Below are 23,456 nucleotides of genomic sequence, written 5' to 3'. Positions count from 1 at the left end.
AAGGTTTTTGTAGGGATGCAGTCCTCCACACATTTCTTTATGAAGTCTGTAACGACTGTGGCATATTCGTTCAAGTCCGTTGCCGAGTCCTTGAACATTGCCCAGTCTACAGACTCCAAACAGTCCTGGAGTTGTTCTTCTGCCCCCCCCCGACCAGCTCTGTGCTGTCCAATTCAATTTTCAATTCAATTCAATTCAATTTATTGTCATTTGGACCCCTTGAGGTCCAAACGAAATGCCGTTTCTGCAGCCATACATTACAAACAAATAGACCCAAGACACAACATATTTTACATAAACATCCATCACATTGCTGTGATGGAAGGCCAAAAAAACTTATCTCTCCACTGCACTCCCCCCCCCCCGATGTCAGAGTCAAAGTCAAAGCCCCCGGCGGGCGATGGTGATTGTCCCGTGGCCATTAAACCACGCCGGGTGATACAAGGTCGCACACCGGGTCTTGGTGTTAGAGCCCCCGGTGTGCGCTCGCAAACTCCTGCGGCCATTCCAAGCCGCGCGGGGCGATGATGTAAGGCCCCGCTCCAGGAGCTCTTCAACCCCGCAACTCGGGCGGGAGAAGTCGCCGTTGCGGGAGCCCTGAAAAGCGGTCTCCCTCCAGGTACCCGCGGGCTCCCGGTGTCACTGTCCGCCAAACCCGCAGTTGCAGCCTCCGAAACTCCGGGGGTCGGGTCGCAGTAGCGTCCACCACAGCTCCACCTGCTCTGGACTCGGCCAGCTCCGCGACGGTGAGGTGCGTAGTCGGCACTGGAGTCCCCGGTCTTCCCGTTGGAGGCCGCTCCTCGTTGCAGCCCCAACGACAACGGAGACCCGACAAAGAAAAGGTCGGGTCTCCCGTGCAGGGAGAGATTTAAAAGTTACCCCCAACCCCCCCCACACCACCCCCACCCCCCCACACACATACCCCAACAAAAATAACAAAAACTACATTAAAACATAGACATAAAATAATAAAAACGCAGACGGACTGCAGAGGCCGCTGCAGACGAGAGTTCTCGTCCCTCACTTCTGGGGGTGCGCTCTTTAATTGCTGCCTGTAGGCAGGAAGAAGCAGCACCGCGGTATGGTCGGATTTACCGAAGTGAGGGCGAGTGATAGAACGATAGGGATTCTTGATGGTGTGTAGCAGTGGTCGAGGGTGTTAGGTCCTCTGGTGCAGCAGGAGACATGTTGGTGGAAGTTGGGGAGTGATTTCTTGAGGTTCGCCTTATTTAAGTCCCCAGCAATGGTGGTAAATGCCTCGGGGTAAGACGTCTGCTGTTTGTTGACCACGGCCTGCAGCTCCTCCAGTGCCAGACGGACGTCTGCCTAGGGTGGGATGTAGACCGCGGTCAGGATAACGGAGGTGAATTCTCTCGGGAGGTAGAAGGGACGGCACTTCACCGCCAGATGTTCGAGGTGTGGAGAGCAGGAGTTGGACAGGACTGTAATTATAGTTGTAATTATAATTGTAATTATACTTGTGATATGGGGAGTGGTTAGTAGTTGTGAGGTAAGTATATTAAAGGTACATGCATATATCATCTACACCCTTCCCCTTAGAAACAAAAGCAACAAGGTAGTGACAGGGCGACCACGTCTCATTCGCTATACACGGTTACGCGAAGTCGCCATAACGGACAGGCGGCTTGACAACACGTCCCGACCGGGTTCGCATCTCGCCATCCTCCCTCCCTGCAGGAAAAAGTGGAGCAGGTGCAGGTGCAGGTGGCCGAACCGGAACAGGGGAGCTGGGAGGAGACGGAGAAGAAGGAGGGGACGCGGGCGCAGCTGCGGGCAGCGCGCGGGCAGGCGAGGGGGGCTGAGCCGGAGGAGGAGAGGACTGATAGACCTGAGAAGGCAGGGTAGAGCAGGAGACTGCAGCGGAGCAAAGGGGTCCGCGGGCGGTGGTGGAGGCTCGTTGACGAGCCGCAAGTGTTGGCGGGACCGGCGGTAGACTGTACCCGCATGGTCAACCAGATAGGACCTAGGCGAGCCCGCGGAGCCAACGACAGTGGCGAGCCTGGAGTGACCGGAGGGGGACTGCATGCGGACGACTTGACCGGGGAAGAGGCGCGGAAGGGGGCGGCAGGACTTATCATGGGAGCGCTTCTGGACCTCATGCTTAAGGGCAATGCGTTCCTGGACAACAGCGGGTTTGAGGACGGAGGGCATGAGGGAGCGCTGGGCCACCGGGATCGGGGGCCTGGTGGTGCGAGACATGAGCCGCTGAGCAGGGGAGCCCATGGCAGGGTCGCGGGAGATGTTGCGAAGGTTAAGGAGGGCAAGGTAAAAATCGGAACGAGATAAGCGACAATGTTCCAGCAAGTCCTTTGCACTGCGGACGGCGCGCTCGGCAAGACGTGGGTTCGTATCCCACTTCTGACACCATGTAAAGAAGTGTCATCAACACACTGTAACTTTACTTCGTTTATTCATACTGTAACATACTATAACATTACAATGAGCACTAGCTGTACGTGGTCTGTCACGGGAACTAGAGAGAGAACAGTGGGTGGGGAGGTTGTAATTATACTTGTGATATGGGGAGTGGTTAGTAGTGGTGAGGTAACTATATTAAAGGTACATGCACATATCATCTACAGTACCCCGTTCCTGCCTTCTCTCCATATCCCCTGACTCCGCTATCTTCAAGAGCCCTATCTAACTCTCTCTTGAACGTATCCAGAGAACCGGCCTCCACTGAGGCAGAGAATTCCACAGACTCACAACTCTCGGTGTGAAAAAGTGTTTCCTCGTCTCCGTTCTAAATGACTTCGCCCTTATTGATTGGGGACGATCAGCCATGATCACAATGAATGGCGGTGCTGGCTCGAAGGGCCGAATGGTCTCCTCCTGCACCTATTTTCTGTTTCTATGTTTCTATATTCTTAAACAGTGGCCCCTGGTTCTGGACACCCCCAACATCGGGAACATGTTTCCTGCCTCCAGCGTGTCCAAACCCTTAATAATCTTATATGTTTCAATAAGATCTCCTCTCATCCTTCTAAACTCCAGAGTGTACAAGCCCAGCCGCTCCATTCTCTCAGCATATGACAGTCCAGCCATCCCGGGAATTAACCTGGTGCCCACTCCCTCCATAGCAAGAATGACCTTCCTCAAATTTGGAGACCAAAACAGCACAAAGAAAAATCAAAGAAATGTACCAAAGAATGGTGACGGGTATAAGTAGCAGGCATCACTGCAGGGTTTGGGAACTGCTCCATCCAAGACCGCAAGAAAATGGAGAGTTGTGGACACAGCCCAGACCATCACGCAAACCAACCTCCCTTACATTGACTCCACCTACTCTGGTGGCAAGGCCAGCAGCATCATCAAGGACCAGTCGCACCCCGGCCACTCCCTCTTCTCTCCTCTCCCATCGGGCAAGAGGTACAGAAGTGTGAAAACGCACACCTCCAGATTTGGGAACAGTTTCTTCCCAGCTGTTATCAGGCAGCTGAATCATCCCAACACAACCAGAGAGCGGTCCTGACCTCCCATCTACCTCATTGGAGTCCTTTTGTCTATTTTTCATCAAATGTTACTAGACTACCTTGCACTAAATGTTATTCACAATCCTGTATCTGTACACTGTGGACGGCTCGATTGTAATCATGTACAGTCTCTCCAACTTGACAGGAAAAAAAGATTTCCGCTATACCTCGGTACATGTGACAATAAAGCTAAACTAAACCAAACCTATATCTGTACGCGACTGTTCATTACACATCTGTAATCGGACTTTATCTTGCACTAAACGTTACACACTTTATACTGTATCTGTACACTGTGGACAACATGACTGTAATCACCTGTAGTCTTTCCGCTGACTGGATAGCACAAAACAAAAAGCTTTTCCCTGTACCTCGGTGCGTGCAAGTGACAATAATAAACTAAACTAACTAAAGGGCCTGTCCCACTTGGCCGGCATTTGCGCCTCATTTACGCGTCATATGTAAAATAGGTTAACAATATGTTAAAATTGTACAAGGCATTGGTGAGGCCAATTCTGGAGTATGGGGTACAATTTTGGTCGCCCAATTATAGGAAGGATGTCAACAAAATAGAGAGAGTACAGAGGAGATTTACTAGAATGTTGCCTGGGTTTCAGCAACTAAGTTACAGAGAAAGGTTGAACAAGTTAGGGCTTTATTCTTTGGAGCGCAGAAGGTTAAGGGGGGACTTGATAGAGGTCTTTAAAATGATGAGTGGGATAGACAGAGTTGACGTGGACAAGCTTTTCCCACTGAGAGTAGGGAAGATTCAAACAAGGGGACATGACTTGAGAATTAAGGGACAGAAGTTTAGGGGTAACATGAGGGGGAACTTCTTTACTCAGAGAGTGGTGGCTGTGTGGAATGAGCTTCCAGTGAAGGTGGTGGAGGCAGGTTCGTTTTTATCATTTAAAAATAAATTGGATAGTTATATGGACGGGAAAGGAATGGAGGGTTATGGTCTGAGCGCAGGTATATGGGACTAGGGGAGAATATGTGTTCGGCACGGACTAGAAGGGTCGAGATGGCCTGTTTCCGTACTGTAATTGTTATATGGTTATATAGGTCGACGTGACGTCACGCGTCATCACAGCCGTCTGGTGCGCGTGACATCATTAGAATACCCTGCGGCGCGCGGCAGGACATAGATGTAAGGACGTTGACGCACGGTGACGTAACCATGCGTCACCACGCGATACGTCGGGACGCCAGCATACGACGCCAATGCGTCAGCGATACGTCAGGTGGCGCGCGAGGATTTAGTTCCTGTACTAAATCGTAGAGCGCCGCGCGATTCCACGCCTCACCATGCGCATCGCACGCGTCACGACGCGTCAACCTAATTTACATATAACGCGTAAATGAGGCGCAAATGACGGCCAAGGGGGACAGGCCCTTAACTAAGCACTTGGCACCCAGAGTGAAATGCAGAATGTGGCGTGTGGTAACTCTTTGTGTGACCGGCACTGTTGCATTCGGGACAGTGGGGGCCAAAGGCAAAGTCAAATTTATTCGTCACATGCACCAACGAAGGTGCAGTGAAATGAATTTACCAGCAGCGATACACTTGAAAAAAGTACATACAATACACAATAGAATTTAACACAGTGGTGGAAGACAACTGTGTGGTGGAAGGCAACAAAGTTCAGCCAGTCCTCCTCCTTTGTTCACCCGTGTTCGGGCCATGAACACCTCTGTAGTCGCCGCTACGGGCGGCCGGATGTACAGGTCCCGAAATCGGCACTTAAAGCCAATACACTGGTCGCGGCCTCCTTCCGGAGACCGTGACCAGTGTATTGTCTTTAAGTGCACCCTTCTTATTAAAGATTTTTCTTTTCTTCTCTAGATTCACACTAGGCTGAATGGTGCCCTGTTGGAGATGGACCCCTTCCTGCTGGTCGATTTGGTTTGGTCATTCTGTATATTACAGCAGGTGAACCCACTCTACCTCAGTCACGCACTCAAACCGCAGCTCTACCAAAGAATTACAGGTACCTTTCATTCTTGGAGTTTGTTTAACACTCTTCTTGGTGGACACGGCAGTGCTTATGTACCTTTTAGTTTTAGAGATACTCTAGGCCAAGGGGGACCTCTTAAAAATAGCAGAGTCAGGGGATAGAGCTCTAGGGGCTAGTGGAATCAAGGGATATGGGGAGAAGGCAGGCACGGGTTATTGATGGGGATGATCAGCCATGATCACATTGAATGGTGGTGCTGGCTCGAAGGGCCGAATGGCCTCCTCCTGCACCTATTGTCTATTGTCTCGTTGGGTCCCGTCCGCACAACGCGCGGTTGCGGGGTGGGGAGGGGGGGGCTGTGGCATCACCCACACAAATCACCCCCCCCCCCCACACACTAACCCCACCCTTGATACTATATTAATATCAATTCGCTCCTTTTCCTCCATCCCCCGCCCGATCCACTCACGCATAGCCCCGCATGTATAGGACAGGTTTCGAGGGTTATAGACAATACACAATAGGTGCAGGAGTAGACCATTCGGCTCTTCAAGCCAGCACTGCCATTCAATATGATCATGGCTGATCATCCACAATCAGTACCCCGTTTCTGCCTTCTCCCCATATCCCCTGACTCCGCTATCTTTAAGAGCCGTATCTAGCTCTCTCTTGAAAGCATCCAGAGAACCGACCTCCGCCGCCCTCTGAGACAGAAAATTCCACAGACTCACAACTGTCTGTGAGAAAAAGTGTTTACCTCGTCTCCGTTCTAAATGGCTTACCCCTTATTCTTAAACTGCGGCCCCTGGTTCTGGACTCCCCCAACTCCTGCCTCTAGCGTGTCCAAACCCTTAATAATCTTATGTGTTTCAATAAGATAACCTCTCATCCTTCTAAACTCCAGAGTGTACAAGCCCAGACGCCATCCCGGGAATTAACCATGTAAACCTATGCTGCACTCCCTCAATAGCGATTCATAGAACATAGAAAATAGGTGCAGAAGCAGGCCATTCGGCCCTTCGAGCCAGCACCGCCATTCAATGTGATCACACAGAGTTTCCCTGCACGCGCCTACCCAAAAGTCTCTTAAAAGCCCCTCTCGACCTGAAACGTCGCCCATTCCCCGCTGCTGAAAGACTCATCCATGCCTTCATCTCCTCCCGACTGGACTACTGTAACTCTCTTCTCTTTGGCATCAATTCCAGCAACATCAACCGACTCCAACTGGTCCAGAACGCAGTCGCCCGACTCATCACCCACACCACATCCTGGCACCACATCACCCCAGTCCTCAAAGAACTTCACTGGCTTCCCATTTCCCACCGGATCATCTACAAAATCCTGGTCCTCACCTACAAAGCCCTCAACCACTTGGCCCCCCCTTATCTCACTGACCTCCTCTCCCCCTACCAACCCTCACGGTGCCTCAGATCCATTTCAGCCGGTCTCCTCTCCATTCTGAAATCTAACCTCTGCACTTTTGGAGACAGAGCCTCCTCCAGGGCAGCTCCCAGGCTCTGGAACTCCCTCCCACAATTGATCCGAACTTCTGAGTCCCTCACCATCTTCCAGTCCCGCCTCAAGACCCATCTCTTCACCTCTGCATACCCTTAGTCCCATGTCCCCCTCCCCTGTGCATCTCTGTCTTACTGCTCTATTTTGTTTTGTTCTTGACTCACCATGTAAAGCCACTTTGAGTCCTTGAAAAGCACTAAACAAATAAAATGTATTATTATTATTATTATTCCTTCTCTCCGGAGATGCTGCCTGTCCCGCTGAGTTACTCCAGCATTTTGTGTCTGTGTTCGATTTAAACCAGCATCTGCAGTTCCTTGCTACACATTTTGCCTCTACTCCCCAACAGCTTGTTCCAGGCATTTGCCACCCTTTGTGGGGGGAAAAAAAAGCTTAATATATTTTTTGCAGTTAGATACCCAACTGCCCAAGCAATGTCCAACAGTGTTTAATTGTGTTATGTACCAGGAACAGAGCAATGCAGTACCTGCCGCAGCTTGGCAGGCCCGTTAACGCAGTCACGCAGCAAGCAAATGTACAATCATCAATACAATACATTAATAAATCATTAATGCCAGATACAGTGGGCAGCACAGTGGATTCTCCGTGGATTGTCACCTGTCTTAGAAACATAGAAAACAGAAAATATAGAAAATAGGTGCAGGAGTAGGCCATTCGGCCCTTCGAGCCTGCACCGCCATTCAATGTGATCATGGCTGATCATCCAACACAGTATCCTGTACCTGCCTTCTCTCCATACCCCCTGATCCCTTTAGCCACAAGGGCCACATCTAACTCCCTCTTAAATATAGCCAATGAACTGGCCTCAACTACTTTCTGTGGCAGAGAATTCCACAGATTCACCACTCTCTGTGTGAAAAATGTTTTTCTCATCTCGGTCCTAAAAGACTTCCCCCTTATCCTTAAACTGTGACCCCTTGTTCTGGACTTCCCCAACATCGGGAACAATCTTCCTGCATCTAGCCTGTCCAACCCCTTAAGAATTTTGTAAGTTTCTATAAGATCCCTCCCTCAATCTTCTAAATTCTAGCGTGTACAAGCCGAGTCTATCCAGTCTTTCTTCATATGAAAGTCCTGCTATCCCAGGAAACAGTCTGGTGAACCTTCTTGTGGTGGAGAAGCTTGTGTGGACCTGAGATCCTGAGAGCGATGCCGTCTGGAGCTACGCTCCTGGTAGGGCCACCCATGGCGGTAAGGTCGAGGGGGAGGTCCCTGACAAAGAGCAATCCAACCAAGACCTCAACGGTGGAACAGGCGGAGGACGATGGCTGACCTTAGTGGAGCGTCACAACGGCTGGGAAGGCGGATGAAGGCTGCAGCAGAAAAGGGTCTCCGGTCGTCTTGGACTCCATGTCACTGGATCCTGACCCAGATCTGTCAAGGACCGTGGGGTGGCTGTCTGTGCACCAGTCTCCCCACGTTAAACAAAGTCACGCACAGGCATCCTCCATGAGAGGACAGTCATACTCGTTTCGAGTGATCGCCGATGATGATGACGACAGTGGTGGAGGTGTTGCCTCACTGCATCAGAGCCAGGTTCAATCCTGACCTCGGGTGCTGTCAGTGTGGAGTTTGCACGTTTTCCCATGTGACCGTGTGGGCCTCCTCCTGGTGAAAGTGGGATAAGATGGGACTAGTGTGAACGGGTGATCGATGGTCGGCACGGACTCTATACTTTAGAGATAGACAATAGACAATAGGTGCAGGAGTTGGCCATTCAGCCCTTCGAGCCAGCACCGCCATTCAATGTGATCATGGCTGATCATCCCCAATCAGTACCCCGTTCCTGCCTTCTCAGCGAGACCAGCGATCCCCGCACACTGAAACTATCCTCCGCTCTAGGGACAATTTACAGAAGCCAATGAATCTACGAACCTGTAATTCTTTGCAGTGTGGGTGGAAACTGGAGCACCCGGAGAAAACCCACGCAGGTCACAGGGCTACGTATGAGCTCCATACAGACAGCGCCCGTAGTCAGGATGGATGGGTTGGGGTTTATCATTGTAGTGTGTTCCAAGAAACACAGATAGTGGGGGAATCAAGGACCAGAGGACATGGGTTCAAGGTGAAGGGGAAAAGATTTAATAGGAATCCGAGGGATTACTTTTTCACACAGAGGGTGGTGGGTGTATGGAACAAGCTGCCAGAGGAGGTAGTTGAGGCTGGGACTATCCCATCGTTTAAGAAACAGTTGGACAGGTGCATGGATATGACAGGTTTGGAGGGATATGGACCAAGCGCAGGCAAGTGGGACTAGGGTAGCTGGGACATTGTTGGCCGGTGTGGGCGAGTTGGGCCGAAGGGCCTGTTTCCACAATGTGTCACTCTATGATTGTATGACTTTAAGATACATTGAAGTTGGAAGAAGGGTCTCGACACGTCACCCAGTCCAAGAGGCAGTAAACATGTTCCCGATGTTGGGGGAGTCCAGAACCAGGGGCCACAGTTTAAGAATAAGGAGTAAGCCATTTAGAACGGAGAAGAGGAAACACTTCTTCACACAGAGAGTGGTGAGTCTGTGGAATTCTCTGTCTCAGAGGCTGTGGAGGCCATTTCTCCGTATGCTTTCAAGAGAGAGTTGGATAGAGCTCTTAAAGACAGCAGAGTCAGGGGATATGGGGAGAAGGCAGGAACGGGGTACTGAGTGGATGATCAGCCATGATCACATTGAATGGCGGTGCTGGCTCGAAGGGCCGAATGGCCTACTCCTGCACCTATTGTCCATTGTCTGTCTATTTTCTCCAGAGAGGCTGCCTGTCCCGCTGAGTTACTCCAGCATTTTGCATCTACCTTCGATTTAAACCAGCATCTGCAGTTCTTTCCTAGACATTGAAAAGCTTTGTGCTATCTGAACAAATTTGATAAACCATACTTAAATACAATCACAATGCTGCATTTCTAAACTAAAAAAGGGAACCAGACCATAATAGCGGGAAACCATAAATATATGTAATGCCACCAAAAATAATGTTGAGACAGTATTCTTGTGCCAATCAAGGTTGTATTGTATTTAGCTAATAAACAGAGTGCTGGGGTAACTCAGCGGGTCAGGCAGCATCTGTGGAGAACATGGATAGGTGACGTTTCACAGAGTGCTGGAGTAACTCAGGGGGTCAGGCAGCATCTGTGGAGAACATGGATAGGTGACGTTTCACAGAGTGCTGGAGTAACTCAGCGGGTCAGGCAGCATCTGTGGAGAACATGGATAGGTGACGTTTCACAGAGTGCTGGAGTAACTCAGCTGGTCAGGCAGCATCTGTGGAGAACATGGATAGGTGACGTTTTGGGTTGAGACCCTTCTTCAGAGTCCCGACCAAGAACGTCACCAATCCACATTACTCAGAGATACTACCTGACCCACTGATTTACTCTGTTTAAGAAAGAACTGCAGATGCTGGAAAAATTGAAGTACAAAAATGCTGGAGAAACTCAGCGGGTGAGGCAGCATCTATGGAGCGAAGGAAATAGGTGACGTTCCGGGTCGAGACCCTTCTTCAGACTGATGTGGGGGGACGGGAAGAAGAAAGGAAGAGGCGGAGACAGTGGGCTGTGGGAGAGCTGGGAAGGGGAGGGGAAGGAGGGAGAAAGCAAGGACTACCTGAAATTGGAGAAGTCAATGTTCATACCGCTGGGGTGTAAACTGCCCAAGCGGAATATGAGGTGCTGCTCCTCCAATTTACGGTGGGACTCACTCTGGCCATGGAGGAGGCCCAGGACAGAAAGGTCGGATTGGGAATGGGAGGGGGAGTTGAAGTGCTGGGCCACCGGGAGATCAGGTTGGTTATTGCGAACCGAGCGGAGGTGTTGGGCGAAGCGATCGCCAAGCCTACGTTTGGTCTCACCGATGTAGAGCAGTTGACACCTGGGACCAAGGGTCTCGACCTAAAACGTCACCTATTCCTTCTCTCGATTGATGCTGCCTCTCCCGCTGAGTTTCTCCAGCATTTTTGTCGACCGCGAATGTGTCTTCTTGGTAAACCAGCAACCGCTGTTCCTTATTTCTACCATGTGGGTTATATTAAAGTCCAGTTTAGTTTATTGTCACGTGTACCGAGGTACAGTGAAAAGCTTTTGTTGCGTGCTATCTGGTCAGCGGAAAGACAATACATGATTACAATCGAACCATTTACAGTGTACAGATACATGATAAGGGAATACGGTTATCCTATCTCTAAACTAATGAAATAACATTTAGTGCAAGGTAAAGCCAGCAAAGTCTGATCAAAGATAGTCCGAGGGTCACCAATGAGGTAGATAGTAGTTCAGCACTGCTCTCTAGTTGTGGTAGGACGGTTCATTTGCCTGATAACAACTGGGAAGAAATTGTCCCTGAATCTGGAGGTGTTTAAGAAAGAACTGCAGATGCTGGAAAAATCGAAGGTCGACAAAAATGCTGGATAAACTCAGCGGGTGAGGCAGCATCTACGGAGCGAAGGAATAGGTGACGTTTCGGGTCGAGACCCTTCTTCAGACGTAACAAAAGCCTGAAGAATGGTCTCAATCCGAAACCTCGCCTATTCCTTCGCTCCGTAGATGCTGCCTCACCCGCTGAGTTTCTCCAGCATTTTTGTCTACCTGTATCTGGAGGTGGTTGTTTTCACACTTCTGTACCTTTTGCCCGATGGGAGAGGGGAGAAGAGGGAGTGGCCGGGGAGCTCAGAATGCTTTCAGATGGTGCACTAAATCATTCCATTCAATCCTTGCAAGAGAAGGGAACTTGGTGACGTGGGAAACAATCTTCCAGCAACTGACAGAAATGTTGACATGAAAATGAATGTTGGTTTTTGTCATGTTGCTTGTGCAAAGCAGATTATTGACAGCCTAATCTCTCGGCGTGTGCTGCAGAAGTGATTTGTTGTGGGGATCTCCGTGAGAAGTGTTTGACGTGCATCGTCTGTGGGCTGCAGTCAAATCAGCGTGGAGGGGTTTACCTGTCAGGCGGTGCAGTTTGTTGTGACTCGCTCACTTGCTTCGGCCTACTCAGGCTGCGGGAGGGAGCGCGCCGCCTCGACTGGGGGAGTGGGCTGCTGGAGGCCCTGCAGAAGCCTGGGGCTGGGCTGGACTGGGCGCCGCTACAAGAGGCCGAGCACGTGGACCGCACGCGGCCTGCAGCGGTGGAGGACACCACTGCCATGCCTGGGCCAGGCCGACCCTGCAACATCGCCATGACAACGGGCCTTCACCGTCAGGTCGAGACCCCTGCACTTACAACAACTGGGACTTGGAAATGGCCCCAAACTGGCGACTCCGTACACTGTCTCAGTGCACGACTGCTGTACACTTGTACTGTATCTGAATGAATCAATATGTTTATTGGCCAAGTATTCACATACAAGGAATTTGACTTGGTGCTCCGCCCGCAAGTGACAACATGACATACAGTGACAGTTAGGAGTGACACATAAAACATTCAACATTAATAATACAAGATGCAGGACTGAGATGCGGGACTGTCATATGAGGAAAGATTGGAAAGACTGGGCTTGTATTCACTGGAATTTACAAGGATGAGAGGGCATCTTATAGAAACATATAAAATTATAAAAGGACTGGACAGGCTAGATGCAGGAAAACATTTTCCCAATGTTGGGGGAGTCCAGAACCAGGGGGCACAGTCTAAGAATAAAGGGGAGGCCATTTAAAACTGAGATGAGAAATAACGTTTTCACCCACAGAGTTGTGAATTTGTGGAATTCTCTGCCACAGAGGGCAGTGGAGGCCAATTCACTGGATGAATTTAAAAAAGGGTTAGATAGAGCTCTTGGTGACTAGCGGAATCAAGGGATATGGGGAGAAGGCAGGAACGGGGTACTGATTGTGGATGATCAGCCATGATCACAATGAATGGCGGTGCTGGCTCGAAGGGCCAAATGGCCTCCCACTGCACCTGTTTTCTATGTTTCTATACTTAGTCCAAGATGTTTCTAAGTGTTAATATATAGTGATACCTGTACTGAACTGTATACAACAATGAATTTCACTGTAGCTCGGTACAGATGACAAATCAAGTGCCGTAAACCTAAACTGCTATTTCCCCGTTGGTCTCAGAAGGGACACAGTCGCAGAAAAGGGAGAACTACAAACTGAAGTTGGTGCACATCAATGCCACGGCCCGCCTTGAATGTCCTGACTACAGTGGCCCCTTCTTGCCAAGCCAGTGCCTGTACACCTGGGTCTCAGGAGGCAAGAAGAAACCCAGTCCAATGAGTGCTGGCGTGCGTGAGGCGTTGCAGTCGGCGCTCGGGGACCAGGCTAAATATCGCTGTGACGTGGACACCGCTTACGGCTGGGTTATTGGTGAGTGGCTAACTATTGGCTTTCATTCCTGCCCGCCCGATTTAGATTTACCGCGCGGGGTAACGGAGTCACGTCAAGGCCGTGGGGTAATGGCCCTGTCCCACGGTACGAGTTCATTCCAAGAGCTCTCCCGAGTTAAAAAAAAAATCAAACTCGTGGTAAGCACGGAGAATGAAAGTAGCGGGTACGTCGGAGCTCGGGGACGTCTCTTAGCGGCTCGTAATGCTAACGGCAGGTACTCGGGAAGACACGCTAACGGCAGGTAAGCACGGGAAGACTCGTGAAGATTTTTCAACACGTTGAAAAATGTCCATGAGAGCCCCGAGTACCGACGAGCGGCCATTACCGTAAATCTCCGAGTTCGAATCTGGGCAAACTCGGGAGAACTCTTGGAATGAACTCGTACAGTGGGACAGGGCTTTAACATTGAGGAGCAGCCCGCGGCTATAGATGACTCTCAACAGTGAAGGTAGACACAAAGTGCTGGAGTAACTCCAGCGGGACGGGCAGCGTCTCGGGAGAGAAGGAACGGGTGACGTATCGGGGCGAGACCCTTCTCTGCAATGCCGTCAATCGGAGTCGGCCCTTCACAGATGCAGTACGTGGTGGAGCAGCGCCAGAGAACCGGGTTCGATCCCGACAATGGGTACTGCCTGCACGGAGTTTGTACGTTCTCCCCGTGACCTGCGTGGGTTGACCTCGGCTGCTCCAGTTTCCTCCCACACTCCAAAGGTTTATCATAGGTTAATTGGCTTCTGAAATTTTTAAAATGTGTAGGATAGTGTTAATGTGCAGGGATTGCTGGGGTCAGTGCGGAATCGATGGGCCGAAGGGCGTGGAAACCGGCCCTTCCGCCCATCCTGCCCATGCTGACCAAAATATCCCAGCTACACTAGTCCCGCCTGCCTGCGTTTGGCCCAGATCCAGGTCAGGATCACTGTGATCGCTGGTCGGCTTGGACGGGACACGGGACAATCAACTAAATCGGCAAGACCAAGCGCAGGTTTGGCGATCGTTTCGCTGAACGCCTCCGCTTAGACTTACCTGATCTCCCGCTTGCTCAACACTTTAACTCTCCCTGCCATTCCCACACTGACCTCCACTGTCAGAGTGAGGCCCAACGCAAATTGGAGGAACAGCACCTCATAATTCGTTTGGGCAGCTTACACCCCAGCGGTATGAACATTGACTTCTCTAACTTCAAGAAACCTTTGCTTTCCCTCTCTCTCCATCTCTCCCACATCCTAGTTTGACTGTCCTCCTGATTAAATTTTACTGATTGTACGCCTCGTTGTCACCTTCCCCTCAGCTAACCATGAACCGTTCTACATTTTCCTTGAGGTTCGTCCCCATTGATGTGTCATTTTCACACCTTGCCCTTCCATATCTCTGTGTCTCCCTCTCCCCCCGACTCTCAGTCTGACGAAGGCTCTCATAGAAACATAGAAAATAAGTGCAGGAGTAGGCCATTCGGCCCTTCGAGCCTGCACCGCCATTCGATATGATCATGGCTGATCATCCAACTCAGTATCCCATCCCTGCCTTCTCTCCATACCCCCTGATCCCTTTAGCCACAAGGGCCACATCTAACTCCCTCTTAAATATAGCCAATGAACTGGCCTCAACTACTTTCTGTGGCAGAGAATTCCACAGATTCGCCACTCTCTGTGTGAAAAATGAATTTCTCATCTCGGTCCTAAAAGACTTCCCTCTTATCCTTAAACTGTGACCCCTTGTTCTGGACTTCCCCAACATCGGGAATAATCTTCCTGCATCTAGCCTGCCCAACCCCTTAAGAATTTTGTAAGTTTCTATAAGATCCCCCCTCAACCGTCTAAATTCTAGCGAGTACAAGCCGAGTCTATCCAGTCTTTCTTCATATGAAAGTCCTACCATCCCAGGAATCAGTCTGGTGACCCTTCTCTGTATGGCAAGAATGTCTTTCCTCAGATTAGGAGACCAAAACTCGACCCGAAGCGTCTGAGTGACTCCAGCATTTTGTGTCTATCGTAAACTAAAATGCCTTTCTCAAACTTGCTGGGAGTGTATGGCCTTCATGCCCGTTGTTCCCCAGTGGCCTGTGATTAGATCACTATCACCGTTTAATGATTGGAGTTTCTCTCTTTGTCTGCAGATGGGGAGGTCCTGATGGATTCTGATAGCAAGCCTCTCGACGTCCAGGATTACACAGCCTCGCATGCACTCCAGCCCCGCGGGACAATGCCCCTTCCCCCTGGGGCCAAGAGGTAAGGAGGTAAACACACTCGCCATGACAGTGAGAGCCTGCACCTTTCATGCTCCCAAATATTAAAGTGGAGTTACTGAAATTATTAGAGATACAGTGTGGAAACATACCCATTGGCCCACCGAGTCTGCACTGACCAGCGATCCCCGCACACTAACACTATCCTACACACACACACACACACACTAGTGGACAATTTACATTTACACCAAGCCAATGCATCTGCAAACCTGTACGTCTTTGGAGTGTGGGAGGAAACCGAAGATCTTGTAGAAAATCCACGCGGGTCATGGGGAGAACGTACAAACTCCACGCAGACAGTGCCCGTAGTTGACAATAGACAATAGGTGCAGGAGTAGGCCATTTGGCCCTTCGAGCCAGGACCGCCATTCAATGTGATCATGGCTGATCATCCCCAATCAGTATCCCGTTCCTGCCTTCTCCCCATATCCCCTGACTCCGCTATATTTAAGAGCCCTATCTAGCTCTCTCTTGAAAGTATCCAGAGAACCGGCCTCCACCGCCCTCTGAGGCAGAGAATTCCACAGACTCGCCACTCTCTGTGAGAAGTTGGGATGGAACCCGGGTCTTATAAGCGCTGTAAGGCAGCGGCAACTCTACCGCTGCGCCACCGTGCCGCCCTTGTTTCGTTCAGGTGTCGTTGTAGAGACACAGCATGGAAACGGGCCCTTCAGCCCACCAAGTCTAATGATCACCTCTGTATAGACACAAAAAGCTGGAGTAACTTAGCAGGACAGGCAGCATCTCTGGAGAGAAGGAATGGGTGACGTTTCGGTCAAGACCCTTCAGACTTGATATACTAGAGTCCAAGGAAGGGTCTCAACCTGAAACGCCACCTATTCCTTTTCACCAGAGGAGTTATCAGACCCGCAGGGCTACCCCGGCTTGTTGTGTCATTATGCGGTTTAAACCAGCATCTGCAGTTCCTTCCAACAATACTAGTTCTGTGTTATTCGTTTTATGTCCGACACACTTAGGGCAATCTAAAGTTTACTTTAGACTTCAGAGATACAGCATGGAAACAGGCCCTTTGGCCCGTTGAGTCCATGCTAACCAATGATCGCCCGTACGCTCGCCCTGTCCTACACCCTAGAGGCAATATACCAATCAGCCGGCACGTCTTTGGAGTGTGGGAGGACACCAGAGCACCCGCAGAAAACCCACGCGGGTCACGGGGAGAATATATAACTCCGTACAGACAGCACCCGTAGTCAGGATTGAACCCGGGTCTCTGGCACTGTTAGACAATAGACAATAGGTGCAGGAGTAGGCCATTTGGCCCTTCGAGCCAGCTCGAGTTCAATGTGATCATGGCTGATCATCCCCAATCAGTACCCCGTTCCTGCCTTCTCCCCATATCCCCCGACTCCGCTATTTTTAAGAGCCCTATCTAGCTCTCTCTTGAAAGCATCCAGAGAACCTGCCTCCACCGCCCTCTGAGGCAGAGAATTCCAATATTAAATCTGTACCCAGCTACTCAGTAAACAGTGGCATTTAATAAGGTGTTGAGATCAGAGATTCGAGGCACAGTGACACAGCGTGGAAACAGGCCCTTCGGCCCAACTTGTCTGTTTCTTCACACAGTAAAGAAGGGCCCCGACCCGAAATGTCACCCATTCCTTCTCTCCAGAGATGCTGGCTGTCCCGCTGAGTTACTCCAGCATTTTGTGTCTATCTAAGGTCTATAACTAATTGCTTACTGGTATCTACTGTATATTCCATATGTTTCAGTGATCAAATCAGCTCACACTTCACGCTGGGGACAAAGCAGACCTAATGCTGGATACTTGAGTGCTAGAGTCATAGAGTGATACAGTGGGGAAAGAGGCCCTTCGGCCCAACTCGCCCACACCGGCCAACAATGTCCCAGCTACACTAGTCCCACCTGCCTGCGCTTGGTCCATATCCCACCAAACCTGTCCTACCCATGTACCTGTCCAACTGTTTCTTAAAAGATGGGATAGTCCAAGGATGTTTAAGAAAGAACTGCAGATGCTTCAAAAATCGAAGGTAGACAAAAATGCCAGAGAAACTCAGCGGGTGAGGCAGCATCTACGGAGCGAAGAAATAGGTGAGGTTTCGGGTCGAGACCCTTCTTCAGATAGTCCCAGGAAACATGTTCCCGATGTTGGGGGAGTCCAGAACTAGGTTTAAGAATTAGGGGTTGGCCATTTAGAATGGAGATGAGGAAAAACTTTTCCACCCAGAGGGTTGTGAGTCTGTGGAATTCTCTGTCTCAGTGGCCTCCTCGGCGGAGGCCAATTCTCTGGATGCTTCCAAGAGAGAGCTAGATAGGGCTCTTAAAGATAGCGGAGTCAGGGGATATGGGGAGAAGGCAGGAACGGGGTACTGATTGGGGATGATCAGCCATGATCACATTGAATGATGGTGCTGGCGCGAAGGGCCGAATGGCCTCCTCCTGCACCTATTGTCTATTGTCTATGCCCATGTGCCAATCCGAAAGCCTCTTCACTGCCACTGTCGTATCTGCCTCCACCACCACCCCTGGCAAGTGAGTTCCAGGCACCCACCACCCTCTGTGTAGAAATACTTGCTGTCCTGCACATCGCCTTTGAACATGCCCCTCTCATCTTGAAGCTCGGCCCTCTAGTCATTTCCGCCCTGCGAAAAAAGTTTACCCCGCTGAGTTTAATTTAGAGATACAGCGCGGAATCAGGCCCTTCGGCCCCACCGAGTCCGCACCGACCTTGTAAAAGGCACTTGTAAAAGTGGCAATTTGTTAACCTTTGTGGGACCTGGCTGCTAAACATAATGACCAAGAACAGCTGTAATGCAAGATTGTAACAGATAAGAACCCAGACACAACTGTGAAGGACTATCCTTCCCCCCCCTCCCCCCCGACTGATAAGAAAGTCTGCTTTCTTGACTGCTATCTCCGACTGATAAGAAAGTCATATGCTGAGAGAATGGAGCAGCTGGACTTGTACACTCTGGAGTTTACTCTGAGAGGGGATCTCATTGAAACATGTAGGATTGTTAAGGGCTTGGACAGACTAGAGGCAGGAAACATGCGCCCGATGCTGGGGGAGTCCAGAACCAGGGGCCACAGTTTAAGAATAAGGAGTAAGCCATTTAGAACGGAGACGAGGAAACACTTTTTCTCACAGAGAGTGGTGAACCTGTGGAATTCTCTGCCTCAGAGGGAGGTGGAGGCCGGTTCTCTGGATGCTTTCAAGAGAGATCTAGATAGGGCTCTTAAAGATAGCCGAGTCAGGGGATATGGGGAGAAGGCAGGAACGGGGTACTGATTGGGGATGATCAGCCATGATCACATTGAATGGTGGTGCTGGCTCGAAGGGCCGAATGGCCTACTCCTGCACCTATTGTCTATTGACCAGCACACTAACGCTATCATGCACTGACTAGGGACAATTAACAGTGAACCAATTAACCTACTAACCCTGTATGTCGTCAGAGTGTGGGAGGAAACCGAATGATCTTGGAGAAATCCCACGCAGGTCACGGGGAGAACGTTTCTCCGGGATCTTCGGTTTCCTCCCACGCCCCAAAGACAATACAATATACAATACGGGTTTATTTGTCACATTGCACATAAAGTGCAAGTGAAATGAATTTGTCAGCAGCGGTACAGTGAGAAAGAACACACAATACATAATAAAAATTTAACACAAACATCCACCACAGCATTCATCACTGTGGTGGAAGGCACAACATTTGGCCAGTCCTCCTCCATTTACCCCCCGTGGTCAGGACCAGAGTCCAGTCCAGAGTCGACTCTTCCCCACCGGAGACCGCGGCTTCAGGCTGGTGTAGGCCGCAGGTCGGCGGTCGAAGATTTAAAGTCCCCGCCGCAGCCAGAAGCACCGCAGATCGCAGGGCCGGCGGTCGAAGCTCCCCTCCAGGGGTGATGGTAAGTCCATGCCGGGTCCGCGGTAGAAGTTGGCCGCGGACCGGCGGTGGAAGCTTCTTCTTCCCCCGGGTCCCCCACGAGGGATCCCGGGCTGCAGACCCCGCGCCAGCTGGAGCTCTGCAGACCGCGGCTTCAGGCTGCCAGCTGCCGCAGGCCAGCGAAACGGAGCGCTCCCCTCTGGCGAGCCCCTGCTCGCCCGCTCCACGCCGAGAGTCCGCGCTGCGCCCGCCGCTGAAGCCCCGGGCGCGTCTCCGGGAAAGGCCGCCCGATCCTCGTTGTTAGGCCACCTGGAAAAAGTCGCCTCTCCGTGGAGGAGGCGACCGAAACGGTTTCCCCCTCATCCCCCACACAAGACACACAAAGAAACATAAAAAACATACTTTAAAACATACTAAAAAAACAAAAGAAGTTGAAAAAAACGGACACGCTGCTGACAGGGCGCCGGCTTGCAGCGCCCCCACCGACTTGCCGTACAGGTTTGTAGGTCAACTGGCTTGGTAAATGTAAAAATTGTCTCTAGTGGGTGTAGGATGGTGTTAATGTGCGGGGATCGCTGGTCGGTGCGGGCCCGGTGGGCTGAAAGGGCCTGTTTCCGCGCTGTATCTCTAAACTAAACTAAACTGAACTGAATCATCCTCCCACCAGCAGAGAGCAGTGCCGAGCTCCTATCTACCTCTTTGGTGACCCTCGGACTATCTTTAATCGGACTTTGCTGGCTTTACCTTGCACTAAACGTTATTCCCTTATTCACGTATCCGCACACTGTGAATGGCTCGATTGTAATCACGTATTGTCTTTCCGCTGACTGGATAGCATGCAACAAAAAAACGTTTCACTGTACACGTGACAATAAACTAAACTGAACGAAAGCTCTCCACACCCATAATCCAAAGACATGAACTAAACTGGCCCGAAACGTCACCCATTCCTTCTCTCCAGAGATGTTGCCTGTCCCGCTGAGTTACTCCAGCATTTTGTGTCGGCGTTCGACATGAACTAAACAGCAGGAATCAGGAGAAGGAAAGTTTAAAGGATTATTTTTACCCTTTTATGATGTATTCAGCTTCTATTGCTTTGCTGGGAACTATAGTGGGCAGGAAGTTCTGTATTTTTTCGCTGTTCTTAAATATTGAGGACAAAACGGCCGTACAAATCTCTTATTTCTTCAAACTGATTGATGAGTATGGGCGGCACAATGGCGCAGCGGTGGACTTTCCCCGTTCTCCCTGGGATCGTGTGGGTTTCCTCCAGGTACTCCAGTTTCCTCCCGCATCCCAATGTTTGTAGGTTAGTTGATGTTGGTGCTGGCTCGAAGGGCCGAATGGCCTACTCCTGCACCTATTGTCTATTGATGTCAGTGTGTTGTCCCGAGTTGAGGGACAATATTGTTGGGGGGGGGGGGAGGGGAGGGAGGGGGGTGGTATGAGGGGTGGTGAGGGGGCCGGGTGTTGGTGTCAGGGCACGTGGGAGGCAGAGGTCGTACCAGCGAGAACAAAACCGCAGTAACTATGGGGGGGGGGGGGGGAGTTTGTGGGGGAGGGGGGTTGTAGACAGGTGGTGAGGGGGGTGGTCGGAGGATGGTGAAGGGAGGGTGTGATGATGAGGTGGGGGAGGTGCATGGGAGTTTGTAATTTAGGCGGTTCCCTTTACGTAGCGACTATTGCATACTTTGAGAACGCAAAACAAAGACTTTCTGCGAATTGCCACGTGACAATAAAATTGCCATTCATTATTCATTGTTTCGGGAAGGGTCACCGAGCACGAACTCGGCGGGCCGAAGGGCCTGTTTCCACGCTGGTAGACACAAAATGCTGGAGTAACTCAGCGGGACGGGCAGCATCTCTGGAGAGAAGGAATGGGTGACGTTTCCGTTCGAGACCCTTCCCGAAACGTCACCCATCCCTTCTCTCCAGAGATGCCGCCCGTCCCGCTGAGTTACTCCAGCAATTTGTGCCCGCCTTCAATTTAAACCAGCATCTGCAGTTCTTTCCTACACGCAATGTTTCCACGCTGTATCTCTGAAAGAAAAGGCGCTTTATAAGTAATCGGCCTGTCCCACTGCCAGGGACTAGTTTTAATGGAATTCACCTACGACACCTAGCGGCAACCTACGACAGCAAAAATTGTTGCCACTGCCGTCTAAAAAAGTTCAACATGTTGAAAATTTTGTTGCAATCGCATGTAGTCACCCCCAAAAAATTGCCTAAGTGCCATAAGGATGCTCCTTTTGGGAAGGTTGGTTTGAAGTTACTGTGTACTTCTGTTTAAATGCAAACAACATATCTCATGTTAATGCAGGCACCTCCCGTTTTATGCCTCTTTTTTTTGTGCGACTTTGGGGGGGAAAAGCCTTCACAGTCTTATATGTTTCAATGAGATACCCTCTCATCCTTCTAAACTCCAGAGTGTACAAGCCCAGCCGCTCCATTCTCTCAGCATATGACAATCCCGCCATCCCGGGAATTAACCTGGTAAACTTACGCTGCACTCCCTCAATAGCAAGAATGTCCTTCCTCAAATTAGGGGACCAAAACTGCACACAATACTCCAGGTGTGGTCTCACTAGGGCTCTGTACAACTGCAGAAGGACCTCTTTGCTCCTATATTCGATTCCTCTTGTTATAAAGGCCAACATGCCATTCGCTTTCTTCACTGCCTGCTATACCTACATGCTTACTTTCATAGACTGATGAACAAGGACCCCCAGATCCCGTTGTACTTCCCCTTTTCCCAACTTGACGCCATTTAGATAGTAATCTGCCGTCCTGTTTTTGCTACCAATGTGGATCACCTCACATTCATCCGCATTAAACTGCATCTGCCATGCATCCGCCCACTCCCCCAACCTGTCCAAGTCACCCTGCATTCTCATAGCATTTAGATAGTAATCTGACTTGACGCCATTTAGATAGTAATCTAAATAGTAATTTAACACCAACGCCTGTTATGTTGAATAACGCACTCAAATTGACACCAGGCAATGCAGTCGTGTATATGTTCATCTCATGGAGTTTAAGAACAGCAGATGCAGGAAAATCGAAGGTATACAAAAGTGCTGGAGAAACTCAGTGGGTGCAGCAGCATCTATGGAGCGAAGGAGATAGGCAACGTTCTGAAGAAGGGTTTCGGTGCTGAGTTTCTCCAACACTTATGTTCATCTCATGGGTTTTTGAGACGTGCTGCTTGTACCGTTTAGTTTATTGTCACGTGTGCAGTGAGAAGCTTTGGTTGCGCGCTCTCCAGTCAGCGGAAAGATGATACATGATTGCAATCGAGCCGTTCGACAGTGCATGGGATACATGATAAAGGAATAACATTTGGTGCAAGGTTACAAGAATGTTACAGTTACAAGAGTAACTGTTGCAAACCAAGCCAGTTACTAGAAAAGCCAGTTACTAGAAATGCCAGTGAGAAGAATGTAGTCACCCCCCCCCCCCCCCCCGCAAACAATGTTGGCTGTGTCTGATACACAGCGCTGCTGGAACTCAGCAGGCCAGGCACCATCGGTGGAGGGAATGGACAGGCGACATTTCGGGTTGTGTCCCAAAACCATTGTCCATTTGCTCACCAGATGCTGCCTGAACCGCTGAGTTCCTCCAGCACCGAGTATACAAGTTGGGAGGCAGACATAGTTGAAACATATAAGATTGTTAAGGGCTTGGTCACCCTAGAGGCAGGAAACATATTCCCGATGTTGGGGGAGTCCAGAACCAGGGGCCACAGTTTAAGAATAAGGGGTAAGCCGTATAGAACAGAGACAAGGAAACACTTTTTCTCACAGAGAGTGGTGCGTCTGTGGAATTCTCTGCCTCAGAGGGCGGTGGAGGCCAGTTCTCTGGATGCTTTCAAGAGAGAGCTAGATAGGGCTCTTAAAGATAGCGGAGTCGGGGGATATGGGGAGAAGGCAGGAACGGGGTACTGATTGGGGATGATCAGCCATGATCATATTGAATGGCGGTGCTGGCTCGAAGGGCCGAATGGCCTACTCCTGCACCTGTTGTCTATTGTCTATT

At 50.4% G+C, this 23,456-nt stretch overlaps 1 protein-coding gene across 1 annotated transcript in view; it reads left to right on the top strand.

The window, feature by feature from the left end:
* tbrg4 (transforming growth factor beta regulator 4) overlaps positions 1-23,456 on the top strand; it is a 55,970-nt gene that overhangs the window by 25,674 nt on the left and 6,840 nt on the right. Inside the window, exons 7-9 of the mRNA XM_033020293.1 lie at positions 5,341-5,485; positions 13,037-13,285; positions 15,420-15,531. Coding sequence (XP_032876184.1) covers positions 5,341-5,485; positions 13,037-13,285; positions 15,420-15,531 — 506 coding nt within the window. The remainder of the gene's footprint in view (positions 1-5,340; positions 5,486-13,036; positions 13,286-15,419; positions 15,532-23,456) is intronic.

This window comes from Amblyraja radiata, chromosome 4, assembly GCF_010909765.2.
Source record: "Amblyraja radiata isolate CabotCenter1 chromosome 4, sAmbRad1.1.pri, whole genome shotgun sequence".
Classification (NCBI taxonomy): Eukaryota; Metazoa; Chordata; class Chondrichthyes; order Rajiformes; family Rajidae; genus Amblyraja; species Amblyraja radiata.
This window is presented reverse-complemented; position numbering and strand designations above follow the sequence as displayed.